The 18,849-nt window shown below is 38.9% G+C and overlaps 1 protein-coding gene across 1 annotated transcript in view; it reads right to left on the minus strand.

Annotated features, from left to right (window-relative positions):
• SV2C (synaptic vesicle glycoprotein 2C) overlaps nt 1-18,849 on the minus strand; it is a gene marked incomplete at both ends in the record, with an annotated part of 81,176 nt that overhangs the window by 38,885 nt on the left and 23,442 nt on the right. Inside the window, one exon of the mRNA XM_080637096.1 lies at nt 6,137-6,288. Coding sequence (XP_080493222.1) covers nt 6,137-6,288 — 152 coding nt within the window. The remainder of the gene's footprint in view (nt 1-6,136; nt 6,289-18,849) is intronic.

An 18,849-nucleotide genomic window follows, 5' to 3' on the forward strand; every position in this document is an offset into this window, starting at 1 on the left:
CTAAGCCAGATTGGACAGAGTCTTGAGAGACATGGTCTAGAGTGAGGTGTTCCTGCCTTTGGCAGGGGGGTTGGAACCAGATGATCTTAAGATCCTTTCCACCTGTAACTTTTCTATGATTCTATGATTCTAAGCACTCACCATGCCCTATAACCCCACTGATAATACAGCATTGGTGTAGGACTTTTTTATCCTAATACTTCTGCTGCCATGTGCTACTGAGAAACCCTTTAGCTCCCCCCAAAACCTCATAGAATAAGGGAGTTAAAAATTTTTCTGACTTCATTGCCACGGAACAGTTTTAGTCCATTGTGTTCTCAGTTTAGTCTGCCGCAGGCTGACAGATTAATTCCCCCCTTAACATTGCATGATGCCATACATGCTCTGAGTTGCAAAATGAGCCAGTAGCTCTCTGTTTCCTCATCTCTCTGCTTACTTCCTTGCCTGTTTTACTATAGTGTAGTTCAAGATAGGAATTGTATTGCAGGTTTGAAGATGTTTACTTTTTTTATCTTTATTATTTCCAACTGGACACAATAATAGAGCAAACCTGACAATAGAAAATACTACCAAAACAACTCTCAAGCCACCTACCAAAAAGGGGATAAAAAGATCTTTTTGATTGCTAGTCAAGTTAATTTCTTCAGACAAACTGATCTGTTTCCCCTTGCCAATCTTCTGCTACAAAGAGAAATCTTCGTCACTTTGCAAGCCGCTTACTCTAAAGAAAAACAAATTGTTCCATTCTAATTGCAATTACACTTGGTTAGAAATAGAAACTATTTATGGACTCTTGTGCCTATGAAAAGATCTACCTACTTATGGAAAGCAGATTTAAGAACGGGCAACAGGTCTCCACCACTATGTTTGGTGAATTTAGCGTCTAATCTGTTGAGGACAGGCTGTGGCTTGATGTTCCCTGACAGAGATTCTGTAACTGTAATTGACAGTTTATGTTAATACCACATTCCATCTGTATTCAAATCTTAATCGTTTTGTTATCTAAACTTCAGTTTCTGAGATTTAAGGATATTGGCAGAAGAAAAGCAATAGGTGCAAATCATCAGAGAGAAGTAGAAGCAAATATATTTTATAAACCAGGGAAAGAATACCAGATTCCAAGTACAAGCCGTAATTAAACATTTTAAAAATAGAATTTATCATCAATCTTTTAAATACACTATTTTGCAAGTCAAGTGTGAGTCCATCATTTGGACATTTCTATGTCTGCGTTTTTAAATTATGTGTTACTGTAAAAAAGTTGCTATCTTAAAAATAATTATTCAGAAAAAAAATAGCTGGAGTAGAAATACTATTTGTAATTTGTCTTCTTTCAGTCACAGAAAAATATACCAGTTGCTTGCAGATGCAATGGAAAAATCTGCTTACATGGCAAACAATTTAATACTTTCCTACTTACACCTAGAGAGACACATTACAAGTAGCCCAGAAATCTCTAGTTTTGAAATGGAATGCTTTTACCTTAGATTTCTCATTCCACTTCTTTCTCCTCCAAGTTTGTGTTCTCTGAATGGTGATAAATACCTCTGTTATGAACACAAGTAGCTAGTCCTCAGCAGGGTAGAAAAAGACCTTACTGATGAAAAATGAATAGTTTAGATGAAGACCTGTTATGCAATATGATTACACAGGTCTGAAGAAAATGGTCAAAGATTTAAACCCACTTTTTTGCATTGAGTGTGTTAGAAAGTAGTATATTCCCTATTCTCTTGATTTTGTATTATTAATTTTGTAGGTTTTAAGTGAATAATCAAGCCTAATTTAATCAGAATTTGATGGATATATAGAGAAGTAATTTCTCTGCCTCTGATCATACTGTAGAGATTTGTTCACTAAAGCTATTTGACATGGTTGTCTCCTCTTTCCCCCTCCTAAATACCAGAAGTAAAGGGCTGGAGTGTAGCGAAAATTTCAGATTTCAAATGCAGCTTGTGGTTTAGCAGCCTGCACACCTACATCATCCTGTTCTCTGCCTTGCAATCTAATTTCTTTTTGACCATGTATTCCCCTTCTTGCTCAGGAATAAGACTTACAAATGAATGAGGTCAATATTTGTTAGTCACTAAGCAAAATACTCTAGGGAATGTTTCAGAATTCAGAAGGTTTTACAGTAGTTTGTGAAGCAAGAAAAGGCTCATATACATCATACACACAAAACATAAAACTACATGGAATATCAGAACTAATAGGTTAAATATACTGAAATCCCTCTCCAGCTTCCCCTGATTTTTAGTTTGGAGATTTGGTACAATAAAAATTGAGACTGATTTTTAAAATAATACATATTTATAGCAGGCAACTTTTTTTAAAAAAAAATGATGATCATATAGCATCCTTTTTTTTTTTTTTTTTTTTTTCTAATGGGAAGGGTAAAATAGCTAGAACAACTTCCATGGTTCTTTTTGACCCTATCCTCAAACTAGTACATGTATTAAAGAATACTGTAATACATACTTGATGAATTTGACAGTCTTTGAACTAATCTACACTTGATGCATTTGACAGTCTTTGAACTAATCTACCTCATAACATGATGCTAAATTTAAAGTTGAACTTGCAAAATAATTTATGAAATGAGAATTATCCTTATTATCCAGCCTGATATAAATATTGCATAAAACAATTTCTTTGTGGCAGCCTAATCTGGGATTTTGTTAATTGGCAGCAATTAGAACTATTTCTCTGCAGATGTTTCTTCTGATAGCTTCTCCATGACCTGAACTCTTCTTTCAGAGTCCCTGAGCAAGTTTACATCCACCTTCTACTTTTAAACAAAAGTCAACAGCTATAGAATTCAAGGAGCCTTGAGACAGAGATGCTGGTCTTAGAGATGATACTCTTTTTTCCATATGTGGTCACTGCAGAACTACATCTACATCATACTGATTCTTCTTTTAACAACACACTGATGCCAAGGCAACTGCTAGCTTCCCTTTCTTTTGTGTTTCAGAGTGTTACTCAGGTTTCAGACACTCTTGTGCTGCTTAAACTCAAACAGAGAGAAACTGTTACATATACAGAATGCAATCTTTTTTGTTCAACTGGTAAACTTGTATAGATAGCTTCATTGGCTGCCTTGGGCTAGATAACGTATACCAGCTGTGAATCTAGGACTTTTTAAAGTGGCTTATATAAGAGCAGTACAAATGAGAGGAAGAAATTTGTAAAAGAGGGAGGAAAAAAAAAATCTATTAAATTATTCTACTCTGTTGGCATGTTTTTTTCTATTGATTTAAGAATAATTCTACTGTGCTCAATAGCAATTTATTACTTTTTAACAGATGCAACTTGCTACGGATTCACTACTGCTGAGTAACTTCTGAGTTCAGCTGGGACAAATCAACTCTGTTTACTCTTCATATGAGAAACGGAGAGCCCAGAAATCACCGTGCACTATATAAGTGAGGCTTAGAAGTATCTGGGCTGCTTTGTTTATTATTCTATTTCCTTCCTGGTCAGTGGAGATGTGAATGATGAGAAAGACTACAAGTGATTTAGAGAAAAATTAGTATTTTTGCTTAATTCTTTCAAAATGATGCCATGAAAACCATGTAGAAATTGTAAAAGGGAAAATACAACTTCACAAGCCTTCTCATGAATGCACATGATAAAAATGGTTCAGGGATCTGCACTGGTGCTTGCCTAACCTGGTGTGTTTCCAGGAGAGTACAGCAATGTATGACAACACACTCCCAAGTGCCGGAGCAGGGTTTGCCCTGGGAGACCTTGGCAATGCCTGAAAACTTGGCAGAGCATTATGACAATGAAGTTTGCCCCTGACCATGGGCTAGGGTGATTCCAGATTTGTACTACGAACTAAGATACAGGTTTTAAATTTCACAGTGTAATAAAAAAGTTTGATCAAAGTGAAGACACTTTTATGACCTTATCAAAATCCATAAATACATCTTATTTCATTTTGTCAAAATTACGTTTAACCCCACTTCTTTTCCTGTGAAAAAGGATTGTTTCTGGTGTTCATAGCTTGCTTTTTAGCCCTCCTTTTGGCTATTCCAACTTTCTTTACTATACTCTAAGGAGAGTGACTTATAATCCCCCTGTACTCAGCACTGGTGAGGCTACCTCTTGAGTTCTGTGTTCAGTTCTGGGCCCCTCACTACAAAAGAGACATTGAGGTGCTGGAGCAGGTCCAGAGAAGGGCAATGGAGCTGGTGAAGTGTCTGGAGCACAAGTCTGATGAGGAACAGCTGGGGGAACTGGGCTTGTTTAGTCTGAAGAAATGAAGGCTCAGGAAGGATCTCATCACTCTGAAACAACCTGAAAGGAGGATGGAGTGAGGAGGTGGCTGGTCTCTTCCTCCCAGTAACAACGAATAGAACAAGAGGAAACAGCCTTCAGCTGCGCAAGGAAGGTTTAGATTGGCTATCAGGAAAAGTTTCTTCACCAAAAGGTGACCAAGCATTGGAACAGGCTGCACAGGGCATTGGTGGAATCATCATCCCTGGAAGTGTTCAAAAACTCTGTAGATAAGGCCCTTAGTGATATGGCTTAATGGTAGACTTGGCAGTCCTGGGGTAACAGTTGGACTTGATGATCTTAAAGATCTTTTCCAGCCAAGCTGATTCTATGATTCTATAGCCAACACTGAAGAATACTGTCTTTTAAAATTTGTTTTTATAGTTGCGTTAATATTATTTCATAAACATTTTTGCAGGACACATACACACACAAAAAAAGAGGTACAGAATGTCTTTGTTGCTGATATTCTTCCACTGCTAAAGAAAGAAGAAAACTTTTCTCTCTACTGCTACTGCCTTGGTATAAAGATGTGTATTATTATTCACTCATATACTGCCATGTGGTCTTTCAAAAGCACATTAGTAAAGGTTATGGAGTTATTTATAAAATCTACAATGAAATTGGGCAACATATATCTGTCATAATGTTTGCATTTTCCACTCAAAGATAAGGAAAATAGAAATCCATAGGAAAGTGAAAGTACTTGGCATTCAGAGCAATTTACTAATTGGACAAAAACAAATTATTCACATTATACTTTGTCAGCAATAATTACTCTCTTTACTTCCAGCAGTTCAAAGACAAAAGGCAAGGTTGAAGACATAGATTCAGGTTGTGTGGAAAAATTAATTTTAATGCAACAGTCTAGATATTTGATTAGTCTGAATTATTATAATTAATTTCTGGACATTATTGCTTGCTGAATGTTCCAATCACTTTGGGCAAATGTTATGAAGTTGTCATCTCTTTCACAATCTAACTGTGATAAACCTCACTGCTTGGCTAAAGAAAGCTGCTTTGGATGGCAGCTAACTCAGCTCTGCTTTACTTGTACTGAGAACTGCCAGAGAGAAGTGCTTGCAGAGGCTAATTTTAAAAGCCCCTGAGCTGCCTCATCAACCTTGGAGATCTGTGAGCACTTAACACATGCAAAAGGCAAACTCAAGAGACTAAGAATTGAATCTGTACCTCCACATAATGCTTAACCATGTCAGGGCAGTAAAGAACTCTTTCACAAAGTTGCATGTGTGTATAACTTCAGCCATTGCAAGCTTTTCTGTGCTACCTGTCCTCATTCACTCCTACAGCAGCCCTACATTATTGAACAAAACACCCTGTTCAATTTCTCTACTTCTAGACTTCTAGTTATTCTACTAAGAATGAAACATTCAGCATAGCTTCATATTCAGAATTAGCACTATAAACGTTAATTGTCCTTACTCTTCTTTCTCAAGAATGTGTATTTGACATTTGACCTCTGAATCATACAAACAATGTGAGCACAAGTTTGACATCCAGCAATTCAATGTTTATTTTCTCTGATGCAAGTCTCCACACCTATTTTCTCGAGATTCAACACAACCATCACTTGTATTTTTATGTGTCCAGGTTTTCAGTAATTTAAAAAATCTGACCAAATATGGGTTTTGGCTATGTTTCACCATTTTAATACACTGTTTGTTGTTTAGGGCACAACCCATTCTTATTATTCGTACCAGAAGGAATAATTTTTTTTTCTTGACAGCAGGGTCAGTATTTTGGGAACAGACATGAAGTCCCTTTTTTAAACTATACTTCAGGATCTTTACTTTCACAGTTAAATAGCTACAAATCACTAGGAGATGCTCTTTCTTACCATAATGAGGAATTATTGCCCAAGCCATTGCAGAAGCATAGATGCCACCAATCATCCAAAACATACAGAGCCAACTCAGGTGTTCACCTCGTTTCTCCCGAGCAAGCACTTCCGAAAAATAGGAAAAGACTGTTGGAACAGCTCCACCAATCCTAAAAGGAGATACAGATTATAGATTAAGTTGAGAGAGTAACAGCTAATTGAAGTTTGAGCAAGCCCATAGCTGTAGTAATTGAAAAACCAGACTGAAAGCAGCTTTTCTGGTAAAGAATTATTTTTTTTCTCCAAGTGCACCATGTATTGGGAAACTCTTGAGGAAATTTTCACCAGTTTGGACAATTTTTGTCAGGTATTTCGTTTAAAACTGTAAGTACAATTAGTTGCATTCAGTGTTCAAGGGAATTGTCAACGTGTCAGCTGCCGGAACAGAAGGCTGCACATAGTGGTTGACTTTCACCATTACAGAAATCTTAAAATTATGGGAGTCTGCTGACAAGTGTCAAAATACCTTAGTTCTGAAAAGGTAAGTAATTTTCCCAAAGAATAATAGAAATTTCTCTAAATCTTACCTCCCATGCTTTAGGTAATCAAGAAGTAAGTAAATGCCAGCTATGTTAATGATACTGCATATTTACAAAGAGGTTCTATTCATTTGTACTATGCAATTTGCTAATCCCATGATGGCTTTTGACTTAAGTTTTCTATGAGAAGCCTATACGTTCATAAAATATTCATTTTTTCACATGGTAAAAAAAAACACTGTCTGAAAGTTGGTTGGACAAAAAAAAAGAAAGTTTAACTTGCTTTTACAAACATTAGAGTAACTCAAAATATGTATAATTTTCAGTACTGGCTTACAGATTATCTACTGTCTTTACCTCTTTGTTACCAATGCAAGTTGTCAAATGTTCCATAGCAGGATGAGTCCTTGAGGATTTTATTTTCCCTGCTAGAAAATATCTGTGAAGCTTGAAGAGATATCCTCACATACTAGATTACATACTTGAAAGCAGTATCTTGAATTTTTAACTGAGTTTCAAAGAGAAATACATATTTATGATGTCATCTGGGAGCTGCCATACTGGGAGCAAAAAGAAGGAAGCTCGAAACAGATTAAAACAAATATTAAAAAGGAAAATACGCATGCAGAAATGGTTTTTCACTCCAAAGAAAATTCAGTGCCATAGCAATACAGTTTATTTTTACATTGAGGTAGAATGATAAAATACTGGATTGAGCTGTTATACTTGTTTAGGGGTCTGATGTTTTGTCACTTCTTTCTAGACAGCTATTCATGAAGTATCACTTGTCAGCTCTCACCTTTACAATGAATGTTTACCATAGTTGACCCTGCTAGTTCTTATACTCTCTGCCAGTGCTGCAAAGGTTTATACCTCCGTTAACTCTTGTTAGATACTGTCTCAGTTTTGGCTGGAATGGAGTTCACTTTTTCTTAATAGCTGGTGCCGTGCTGTGTTTTGGCTTTAATCTGAGGACAATGCTGATAACACACTGGTATTTTAGTTGTTGATAAGTAATGCTTACCCTGATCAAGGACTTTTCAGTCTCTTATGCTCTGCCAGTGAGGAGGGCACGGGAAGCTGGGAGCGAGCACAGTAAGGACACCTGACCCAAACTAGCCAAAGGGGTATTCTGTACCACAGAATGCCCAGTACATAAACTGAGGTGAGCTGGCTAGAAGCCCCCAGTCACTGCTTGGGGTCTGGCTGGACATCAGTCAGCAGCTGTATATCATTTGCATTTATTGAGTTTTGTTGTTGTTAGTATTATTATATTGTTATATTTTACTTTATTTCAATTATTAAGCTGTTCTTGTCTCAACCTATGAGTTTTACCTTTTTCTGATTCTCCTTCCCATCCCATGGACGGGTAGAGAGTAAGCAAGCAGCTGTTTGGTACTTAGTTGCCAGCTGGGGTTAAACCACCTCAGCTATACAGTTAACAAGGACTGTATCTCATCTCTGTTCATAGGTGAAAACACTAAAAGCCTTCGCCTGTGAACTGATCTGTCACAGGTAATGGGAGAAGTTATCCTCAGTGGTTCTCCTGGAAATCCAGAGTATGGAACAGTGGAAGGGGCATGACCAACAGTGGAATTGCAACTTATTTTGAAGTAATGGGGAAGCCATGCTGCCTCAGTGGTGCTATGGATTTGGGGCTTTCCAATTCCCAAAGTATAAAGAGATTACAAACATGTTTTTTTACTCTCCGGGGCTCAGGCACAGCTTTGAATTGCACAATATTGCCCAAATACAGTACTCATGGATCTGATTAGAGTGGTTCTAGGGGGTTGTGGTTTGGGGGGTTGTTTGTTTTGTTTTTCCTGTTGAAAATTCACTATCAGAACCAGAAACAAAGTCTTCCTTCCAGCTGGAAAGTGCTGATGAGGAGTTATAGGTGCCCACTTTCAAGAAGACAGAAATTAATAGATTGCTCATGGCATGTAGGACAGTATCATTCATATAATAACACCCTACCTAAAGAGAGTAATTTTTTGTAAATCAGTGCTTTTTTTCTCTGATTGCTTCCGCTCATTAAAAAAAGTATAGAAAATAGTAAGTAAATATATATTTGAAAATTTTTCTGTTCTATTTTACAATCTGTTCTTTAAATTTACAATTTTCTTCATTTCATATGATTGTTCATGGAGAAAAGAATCTTCTCTTTATATTATAATGCGGTTACTATGGTAGTAAATATAGCCTGAAACCACCTGTGATATATAACACAATTAACAGTAGATCACATTTAAAACTTTAGTAGTTTTCCTACTACAAAGTGCTTGAAAACATTCTCTATAAAAGGTTTGCTTCAGGCAGATGCAGTTCTTATGCTCATGAAATTTAAGACTCTACATACAATCCTCTTGAAATCTCCCTTTAAACATCCTAGACTGGAATTTTGATGAAGTGCGGCTTGTGGACAGTTTCCCATGGGTGGAGTATGTCTGCAGGGCATACAAATGTTTGTGGGATGATGGTTTAGGAAGTTGGTGGATGCTTCAAGTGAAAAGAACATACCCTATCTTAAGGGCATAACAGGTACAGAGATCCTGACCAAAGCCAGCAAAAAAGGCATCTCCTACCTATCAGCATAAACCAGCTGTACCATGGAGGATGGGAAGTTGATGCTGCTTTAGCATTCAAAATTGATCCAGGTGGGTTGACTCATATGCAATGTCCTAAATGTCCTCTAAGGCTACAGAAGAAACACTGGCTATAGTGACCAATTTAATAGGACAACTTTTTTTTACAAATAAACCTTTTAGATATGCAAGAGGAATTTTGGAGCCAGCAAACTAAAATGTTTATTTAAGATATGCAAATAAACAGAAAACAATTCATCAGCTTTGAAAAACAAAACAGTTTTTCTGTTTCATCTGAAGTAAATGACATTTATAGTAAGCACCCCAACAGGATAAAAGAAGCTTAAAAATCTAGATATTACTTTCATCGTGGTTAAACAGTGAAAATAATGTCTAAAGGATAAATAGAGGATGTATTTTCATCATACAGACAACATCAGCAATTTAGAGTTGTAGGTCTCTGTTTCATAGCAACTGTGCAGTAAAGTGTGCTGTGCGCTTCTTCACACCTTAAATGTGTGAATGGAAAACTTACTTCTCTGGTAAAAACTGGTAAATTCTTCCTTCTGTCCTTATGTAAGTGCAGAGTAATACTGTCAGAAGCTTTTAGGATACTGGTACCTAAAAATCTCTTCCAATATTACAAAGCTATTACAATGACTAAAAAACTATATAAGAATCTTAGAGAAATTAATGAACAGCTGAATTGGAGGAAAAAGGACAGAGATTGAGAGGAAGCACCTTGCTGCAGACGACTGTTCTTTTACTCTTATGCTGGACAATCTCAGGGTGGCAGTAGCCATTTCTCCACTCATTAAAACTTGCTCACAAGTGCAGGGCAAGTGACAACAGAAAGGGAGAGCAGGAAGAGCTACAGCTGTTATCACACCAAACAGCAGTGAGGAAGCTGCTTAAAAACAGTGTAGACCTAGAGAACATTTTTAAAGAACAAAGAAATTTCTGTCTGACTCTTGTAGGAATTTTAATGTGAGCTAGGTACCATTTAGTATTACAGAACTAATGTGGTATCTGGTATACTGAACATTGCTAGCAGAAGCATAAACTACCTTGCGAAGACTTGGGCAAGAGAAGATCAGAGCAAATCTGACTTCTCTCCATTGAGGATCTTTCACATACTTCAGCAACTATTGCATGTTATGAATTAATTCATAAAAAAAAACCCCATCATATCACCCAGTAGCTGGAAGAAAGAATGCACTTTCTAGTCAAAAAAAATCTAGGCTAGATCCCACCTTCACTTACACTCATATAAGCCCTTAATAATTCAGTGGCTCCAGTTGAACTCTTACATATTTACATGGAAGGAACAGAATTTGATCCTCAACATTTTTGTATTACAACTTTGAAAATAGACTACCTTTGTGATGTCCCACCAACGTTGTATGAAATGGATGGTGGCATGCACAGAAGGGAATTCCAAATAAAATCAAACGCAGAGTTGCCTCTAATTTTAAAGTAAAAAGACCTCACCTTTTGTTTTAAGGGAAAGGCAAACACTTTTCTCGCTCAGGGTACAGTATTAAATTGGTTTCTGGCAATTAATTGGTTTGATACAGACGGCTGTTTGCTCTTACAGTGTTTTAAATATTATAGAATTTCTAGAAAAGAATTTGATACATAAAACTATATTCTTCTCATCTGCATGTGCAGATGAAAGGCCTGTGAAAACTTTGCTGATTTGAGGAGTGTTTATTCTAAAACATGGGAAGGATTTTAACTTTCTTAAATGCAAATGATCCAAAAAAACCTGAAGTTTTTACATCTCATCCGTCATTCATGTACATTATTTCTTCAGTCATCATAACCAAAGCAGTGGACATAAACTTGTTATCCAGAGATCACAGAGATGAGTCCATGCATTACTTCCTAAAGGGTGACAAAAAGTATCTATGAGATGTGAATATCCTGTGAATGTGAACATATTAACTGTACAGGGTTTTTATACCTCCAATGAAGAACTGGGTAGGGTCTGAACATTTTTTTAAGAGATTAAAAATCCACTGGTCTAAACCTCTGGGTTGATAATCATAAGTGATAACTGTCTCCAGAGTGACAGATTCTGTAATAAGGCACAGCCTAAACTGGCAGGAGGCAAAACTTCATTGAGTGGCTCTAGACCATAAAACAAACTCTTACTCTATAAGGATCAGTCTCTGCATCTAAAATAACAAGATGCATTCCTTCAGCCTTGTCTTTTTTTAATAAATACGTACAAATATATACAAGAAGAACACTTCATAAACAGCAGGACCCTTTTTCTGCTGCACATGTTTTTACATCCGAGGAGAAAATGGCATAAATGTCAAACAGAAAAATGACAAATGTCAGCCATAATCTTTTTCAGGTATTTTTTATCTTCTGCAATAAACCCCATCAAAAATAGGCAGAGCAAGATCAGGATGCATATACATATTTTTTTTATTTTCTCAAAAACATAATTAAATTAGAAGGAAATACGAATTAATCAGCATATTGTTGCCCTTTTCATGCAAAAGATAAGCCAGTTTTGGAACCTTCTAGATTTCTTCTTTTTTTGGAGACAAAATAATGACTGAACGTATTATTTGGCGCCATCCTGGTTATAAAGAATATACACATTGTGCCCCAAAATTATTACTTTACTCTTACATCTTACTGTTATTTCCACGATTATGTTCTTAGTATCTTTCTAGCTGCATTTTTAGGGTTTAGCTATCTCTTTCTGCCTGCTTTTGCTCATATACAGACGCATGCATGCAGATTTCTCCACTATCTGGTACCTATGCCCTGCAGCTGCATTTAGTCTCTAGTGAAAGCCATTTTCTACATAGCCCAGCTTCCACTCAGTGTGCATATGACGTGTTTTGGGTGGTAGGTCTAATCTTCTCAGTTCTTACTTCAAAAAAAGAGTTGTACTGTTTCTTCTATTTATTCACAAAGAAGGGTGGCTCCCTATCCAACATTTTGATGCAGTTTTGGTTTTTGTGTGGGTTGGTTTTTTTTTTTTGGTAAGGTTTGTTTGTTTGTTTGTTGATTTGTTTTGGTTTGGGTTTGTTTTATTGGGTCTTTTTAGACTCAAAAAAAGCAACAGCTATTCAGGGGGAAAATGACAACACAGAAATAACCAACTGATCTAATCCTACTTTTCAGCAAAAGAAGGTTCAATTTCTGGCCCCAGAAAATCATGCAGACTGAAAGCTATTATTTTAGAATGTAATTTCTGTGTACTCTCTGTTCATAATTGCTCTGTGAAATATGGGCAGATTTAAGTGATGCACCCTTGGAGAGAAGGATTCTGTGAAAGAAAACAATAAGCTAAGATACATTTTTGCTTACTTTGTCACAAACAAAGATGATAAATGTCTGCTAATCTACCTTCAGAGCTATGATTTGTCACAACAGATTTTGGCAACTGCACAGTGTGGCAGCTCGGATGAAAACACTTCTGTGAGGCATTTAGGACCCTCTGGCTTCAGACAGAAGCCTTTGTATATTTGCAGATTCACTAGCCAAAGGGGCTTGAAATGCAAAAACATATAAGGAATAGAGATGATTAGGAAAAAACCTTTACAGAATACTAATTGCACAGGCAGGATGGTGTTCTTCTAAAATACCTTGTCTTCTTCCCTTTCAAACTTGGACAACATCCAGACTAAAAATATAGCATCTGTGTGAAATAGTATTTGCAAGTTGTCCCTTGTTACTTGCAATTTGTTTAAAAGTGATAGAGCTTAACACACAGATTCAGTGTTACACTCCTGAGATTTGGAAACTGCCCACCACCCTTTGCCCTTCTGCCCAATTGCACTTACTAATTTCTATTCTGATTAATAGTTCTCTTACCACCACTACCACAAGTCCCATTAAAAACATCTCTGTTGTTTTACTTTCAGAACTGTCATTAGACTGGCAAAGTGTCTGAGAGTAAGCACTCAGATTGACCAGTTCTTGAGAACTGCTGGATAAAGCCCTTCAGAACTACAGCATGCTATAAACTAAGTTTTGCTATCATTCTACCCTTGTTTAAATACACGTGCCTATTTGGACTGTGAATAGTATAGAAGTTGTCTTTCAGGTACACACGTGGCTTGTCTGTTATTAATAGCAAGACAGTCCTTGTGGTAAAGATTCACATGATTGTTTCCTAAACTCTACAGGACTGTTTGTTCTGATGGAAGCTGACCTGATGAGTAAATAATTCCCCAAATTTACTCAACACTACTTTGAAAAATCAAGTAAAATTTGATGTCAAGTTCAAGCATATAATTGCAAAGAATTTGCCTGCAGTATTTGCTCAGCTAGGTATGTCAGATAAATTGCTTTAACGTTCGCTAGTATTAGTAATCATAATATCATTGTTTATGAACATTCTCTTTCACAGATTTTCATCTTCTTCATCACTGCTCTTTTCAAGTGTTCATTTGAAAGGTAGATAACATAGTGGGATATCTGTTAAAGACCACATAACCAATGAAGAGGCAGAAGGAATATTCTATAGGCAGCCAGCAGAAGTCTCACAATCACTAGCCCTTGTTCTCATGGGGAGCTTCAACTTACCGGATGTCTGCTGGAAATGCAATACAGTAAAAAGAAAACAGTCCAGGAGGTTCCTGGAATGTGTGGAGGATAACTTCCTGACACAGCTGGTGAGGGAACCTAGGGAAGGTCACCCCTGGACTTGATGTTTGTGAACAGTGAAGGACTTGTGGATGATGCCATGGTTGGAGGCCATCTAGGCAACAGCAACCATAAAATTATAAGAAATTTTAATTCTCAGAGAAGTAAGGATGGGGACTCAACAGGACTGCTACCTTGGACTTGTGAAGGGCAGACTCTGGCCTGTTCACGAGCCTCGTTGACAGAGTCCCCTGGGAGGCAATCCTGAAGGTGAAAGGAGACCAGGAAGGCTGGATATTTTTCAAGAAGAAAACTGTAAAGGTGCAGGAGCAGGCTGTCCCCATCCATTGAAAGATGAGCCATCAGAGAAAAAGACCAGCCTGGCTAAACAGGAATCTGAACTCAGGAAAAAAGGGAAAGTTTACAACCTTAGGAAGAAGGGGCATGCTTCTCAGGAGGACTACAGATATGTCATATTGGATGCAGGGGGAAACAGTGACAATGGGTGAAGGAAAGGCTGAGGTATTTAATGACTTCTTTGCCTCAGTCTTTAATAGTAAGACCAATTGTCCTCTGGGTGACCAGCCCCCTGAATTTCTAGGAGGCGGGGGTGGGGAGGAGAATGAAGCCACATAATTCACAGAGAATTTGTTAGCATCCTGCTACACCACTTAGACACACACAGGTGTATGGGGCAAGAAGGAATCCACCCAAGGCTAATGGGGAAGCTGGCAGAAGAACTCACCAGGTCACTTTGTATCATTTATCAGAAGTCCTGGCTAACTGGGGAGGTCTCAGTTGACTGGAGGTTGGCAAATGTGACACACATCCAGGGAAGACCAGAAGGAGGATCTGGGGAACTACAGACCTGTCAGTCTGACCTTGGTGCTGGAGAATGTTATAGAGCAGATCATCTTGAGTGCCATCATGTGGTATGTACAGGACAACCAGGTGATAGGGCCCTGTCATTGCGGTTTATGAGAGGCAGGTGCTGCTTAACTAACCTGATCTCCTTCTACGACAAGATGACCCACTCAGTGGATGAGGAAAGGCTGTGGATGTTGTCTATCTAGACTTCAGTAAAGTCTCTGACACTGTTTCCCACACCATTCTCCTGGAGAAATTGACTGCTCATGGCTTAGAATCATAGAATAGTTAGGGTTGGAAAGGACCTTAAGATCATCTAGTTCCAACCCCCCTGCCATGGGCAGGGACACATGGGCTTGGACAGGCATACTTTTCACTGGGTAAAAACTGGCTGTATGGCCAGGCCCAAAGACTGCTGGAATTGAATCCAGTTGGCAGCTGGTCACAGATGTTGTTTCACATGGCTCACTACTGGAACCAGTTCTGTTTAATATCGTTATCAGTGATCTGGATGAGAGGATTGAGTGCATCCTCAGTAAGTTTGCAAGAAACCAGCAAGTTGGGTGGGAGTGTTGATCTGCTTGAGGATAGGAAGTCTCTGCAGACAGATCTGGACAGGCTGCAGTGATCAGCTGTGGCCAGTGGTATAAGGCTCAACAAGGCAAAGTGTCAGGTTTTGCATTTGGGCCACAACAACCCCATGCAATGCTCCAGGCTTGGGGAAGAGTGGCTGGAAAGCTGCTCATGAAAAAGGACTTAGGGGTGCTGATTGACAGAGCTGAACATGAGCCAGCTTGTGCCCAGGCAGCCAAGAAGGCCAACAGCATCCTGGCCTGTATCAGCAGTAGCGTGGCCAGCGGGCACTGGTGAGGCCGCACCTCAAATCCTGTGTTCATTTCTGGGCCTCTCACTACAAGAGAGACATTGAGGTGGCGAAGTGTGTCCAAAGAAAGGCAATGAAGCTGGTGAAGGGGCTGGAGAACAAGTCTGATGAGGAGTGGAGCAGCTGAGGGAACTGGGGTTGTTTGGATTGGATATTAGGGACCAGGGGAGGTTTGAATTGAATATTAGGAAAAATTTCTTCACCTAAAGGGTTGTCAAGCACTGGAACAGGCTGCCCAGGGAAGTGGCTGAGTCACTGTCCCTGGAGATATTTAAAAGATGTGTAGATGTGGTACTTAGGGACATGGTTTCGTGGTGGACTCGGCAGCGTTAGACTAATGGTTGGCCTCAATCATATTTAATCTCTTTTCCAACCTAAACGACTCTACGATTCTGTACTTTTTCTTTTGATTGTTTTCTGTCATGAAGGTTCTCTACCTTATTTATACGTTTCCCTTGTCTAGTCTTTCTCTCCCTTTTGTATAATCTTTGTTCCTCATAAGGCTACTGTCCTCTTCTAACACCCTAAGCAAAGACCACTTTTTTCCCAGCTACCCCAAGTTTACATTAGCCAACATTTCCCCACAGCTGAAGCTGTTAGAGCTCGATAAAAACGGTTTGGAAAGCTCAGACCTTGCCAACTGCTTCCTTGGCTTGACCGAAAAGTGTATCTACTCTTTTGGCATACACTATCAGCTCTAAAGCCAGTTACCTGCAGAGCTATTCATTAGCTTACAGTGTAAAAACACTGATAGCCACGGGTGGGAGATAGCTTAGAACTGGAGAGGAATTAGAGACAGCAGTACTACAGCCTTGTGAGGGTGAGAGGACATGAGGTGTTTCACGAGAAAGAAATGAAGCAAGTGGGTACGAAGAAGTAAAAGACAAATACAACATGATAGTAAATACTGATGACACACAGTTATAAAAGCAGCCTGTTGGTCTAGATCTGACGTTCTTGAAGCAACTGCTTCTTCCAGGTCAACCATCTTGTGCTGTGTCCACGTGGTCCATACCTCTGCTGGAACATTTTACAGTTATGTATTTGGGCTGCTTGCATGTCCTTCCTGTCTTGGCCATTAAAAGAAGGGGATATACAAGAGTTTCTTGGTAAGAGTTTCTTGGCACTACACATGATATATGAAAGTAGTATTAAAAGTCAGCATGGGTGGATTTGCACAAGCTATCACCTCAAAACTGCTAGTTTAAAAAACCTCCAACCATGGTTTTGGATTTTTGCTAACTCTTGATTCACATAAGAATGTGAAGAATTCAATGAAAGATCTAAATGATGAGTTTAGTGTTACTACATTGACACCAGCACTTTTTAGTAGTTCCTAGTAATGTGGAAGGAGTACTGCAAGCATCTTTAGAGGTATTTCTGAAGTATGGTTAGGAAAGCTGTCTTGACGGTGAATCTCCGATTTAGTGAAGTATAGTCTAGAAAAGAAACATTATATGATAGTACATCTCAAGACAGACAGTGATTCACAAAGGGCAGTGGGCAGGAAAAGGGCTTCTTAATAGCTTTTAGTTAATAACTACATCTGTAATACCTCACAGTGGCAATGTAAAATAGGCAACAACTCCAGTTCCATTCAAGTTAACAGTGATGTTATGAATCATGTTCTAGTATTAGAGAAACCTTTGACAATTTCAAAGACAGATCTAACAAGGTGGTTTTTGATGATAAATCTTTGCACATTTCCCACATGGTTGATGACGCATACAGCTCACAGTTTATTGTCTAGGTCTTTTTCCTTTGTAGGTGTCCTGGCTTCAGCAGTAGCAGTCATTTTTTCTCCTTCTTAGTAGCTGCTGCAATACTGGTTTTTTGACTTTCAGCCTGGCAACAGCGCTGATAACACCAATATTTTTAGTTGTTGTTTGGTAATGTTTACTTTGACCAAGAACTTTCTGAGTCTCATGCTCTGACAAGGAGGAGGGGAAGCCGGGAGGAAGCAGAGACAGGACACCTGACCCAAACTAACCAAAGAGGTATTCCATACCACAGCAGGACATGCCCACTATATAAACTGGGGGCAGTTACCTGGAAGGGTTAGATCACTGCTTGGGTTGGGCTGGGTATCAGTCGGCGGGTGGTATTCTCTTCCTTTGTTATTTCCCTTATCATTATTATTATTGGTGGCAGCAGTAGTGGTTTGTGTTATACTTTAGTTACTGGACTGTTCTTATCTCAACCAGTGGGAGTTACATTCTTTTGATTCTCCTCCCCATCCCTCCGGGAGCAGGGTGGAGGAGGGGGGGAAGTGAGCGAGCAGCTGCATGACTGAGTTGCCGACTGGGCTTAAACCATGACAGCTCTTTTTGGCACCCAACATGAGGCATGAAGGGTTGAGATAACAACAGATCTGACCAGAGTGTGTCTAATCGTATTTGTGATAAGCATTCAGTGTTTTGGATTAATAGTCACTCGTTACAACGCTGATTTATTGGCTGTCAAAGTTGTTGCTCTTGATCTCACAGTTTCAGCATGTCGTACCTTACTTACAGCCGGTATTTGTGTGTTAGTGTTTATCAGCTGGGGGCCTTGGCCTGAGGTTCTTGTTTCATTGTACTTTATGGTAATGACTTGTAATACAATAGACTCATTGATCATGAAACTGATCTGGCTTGCATTCCCAGTGTGGTCACCACCTCTATACTTTGGGAGGTATATAATAGAAGTGTTTAGCAATTACACATCTTTTTTCCCGTCCTTGGGTGGTCAACCTGTGAAGGAGACATTCCCTTACATACACCAGACCGTTTGCAGCATCATTTGAGAGTTCTGAAGGTTTGAATGGCCTTTAGGTACCCTTGAGACCTGTTTGCTGATTGTGATGGGGATCACCATGTTGGCACACATACAGAGCGTGTTTTATCCATGACCATTTTGTCTGATCTCCAGAGTTAAGCAGAGTCAGGTTCGGGCCTTGTCTAGGTTTAGATGACGATACAGGAGGACCAAGAGAGTTTCCCTGAGGCTGGACAGTCATGAGTGCCAGGGTGTGTGGGATAGTATGGGCAAGTATCTAGGCCAGTGGGCCCCTCCAGTGCTTTGGAACTTCACCACTGAACAAGTACAAAATCCAGAAAAATTAGTAAAATGTTTAAATGAGGTGTGTTGTCATTCTGGCCATACCAGAGAGGGACAAATCATGGCAATGTGCTGGGGCTTGGCCTATGCTTACAGAAACCTGTTCAACACCATCCAGCACCTTCAAAGGGAAAATAATGT

The sequence above is a fragment of the Psittacula echo genome, assembly GCF_963264785.1.
Source record: "Psittacula echo genome assembly, chromosome: Z".
NCBI lineage: Eukaryota > Metazoa > Chordata > Aves > Psittaciformes > Psittacidae > Psittacula > Psittacula echo.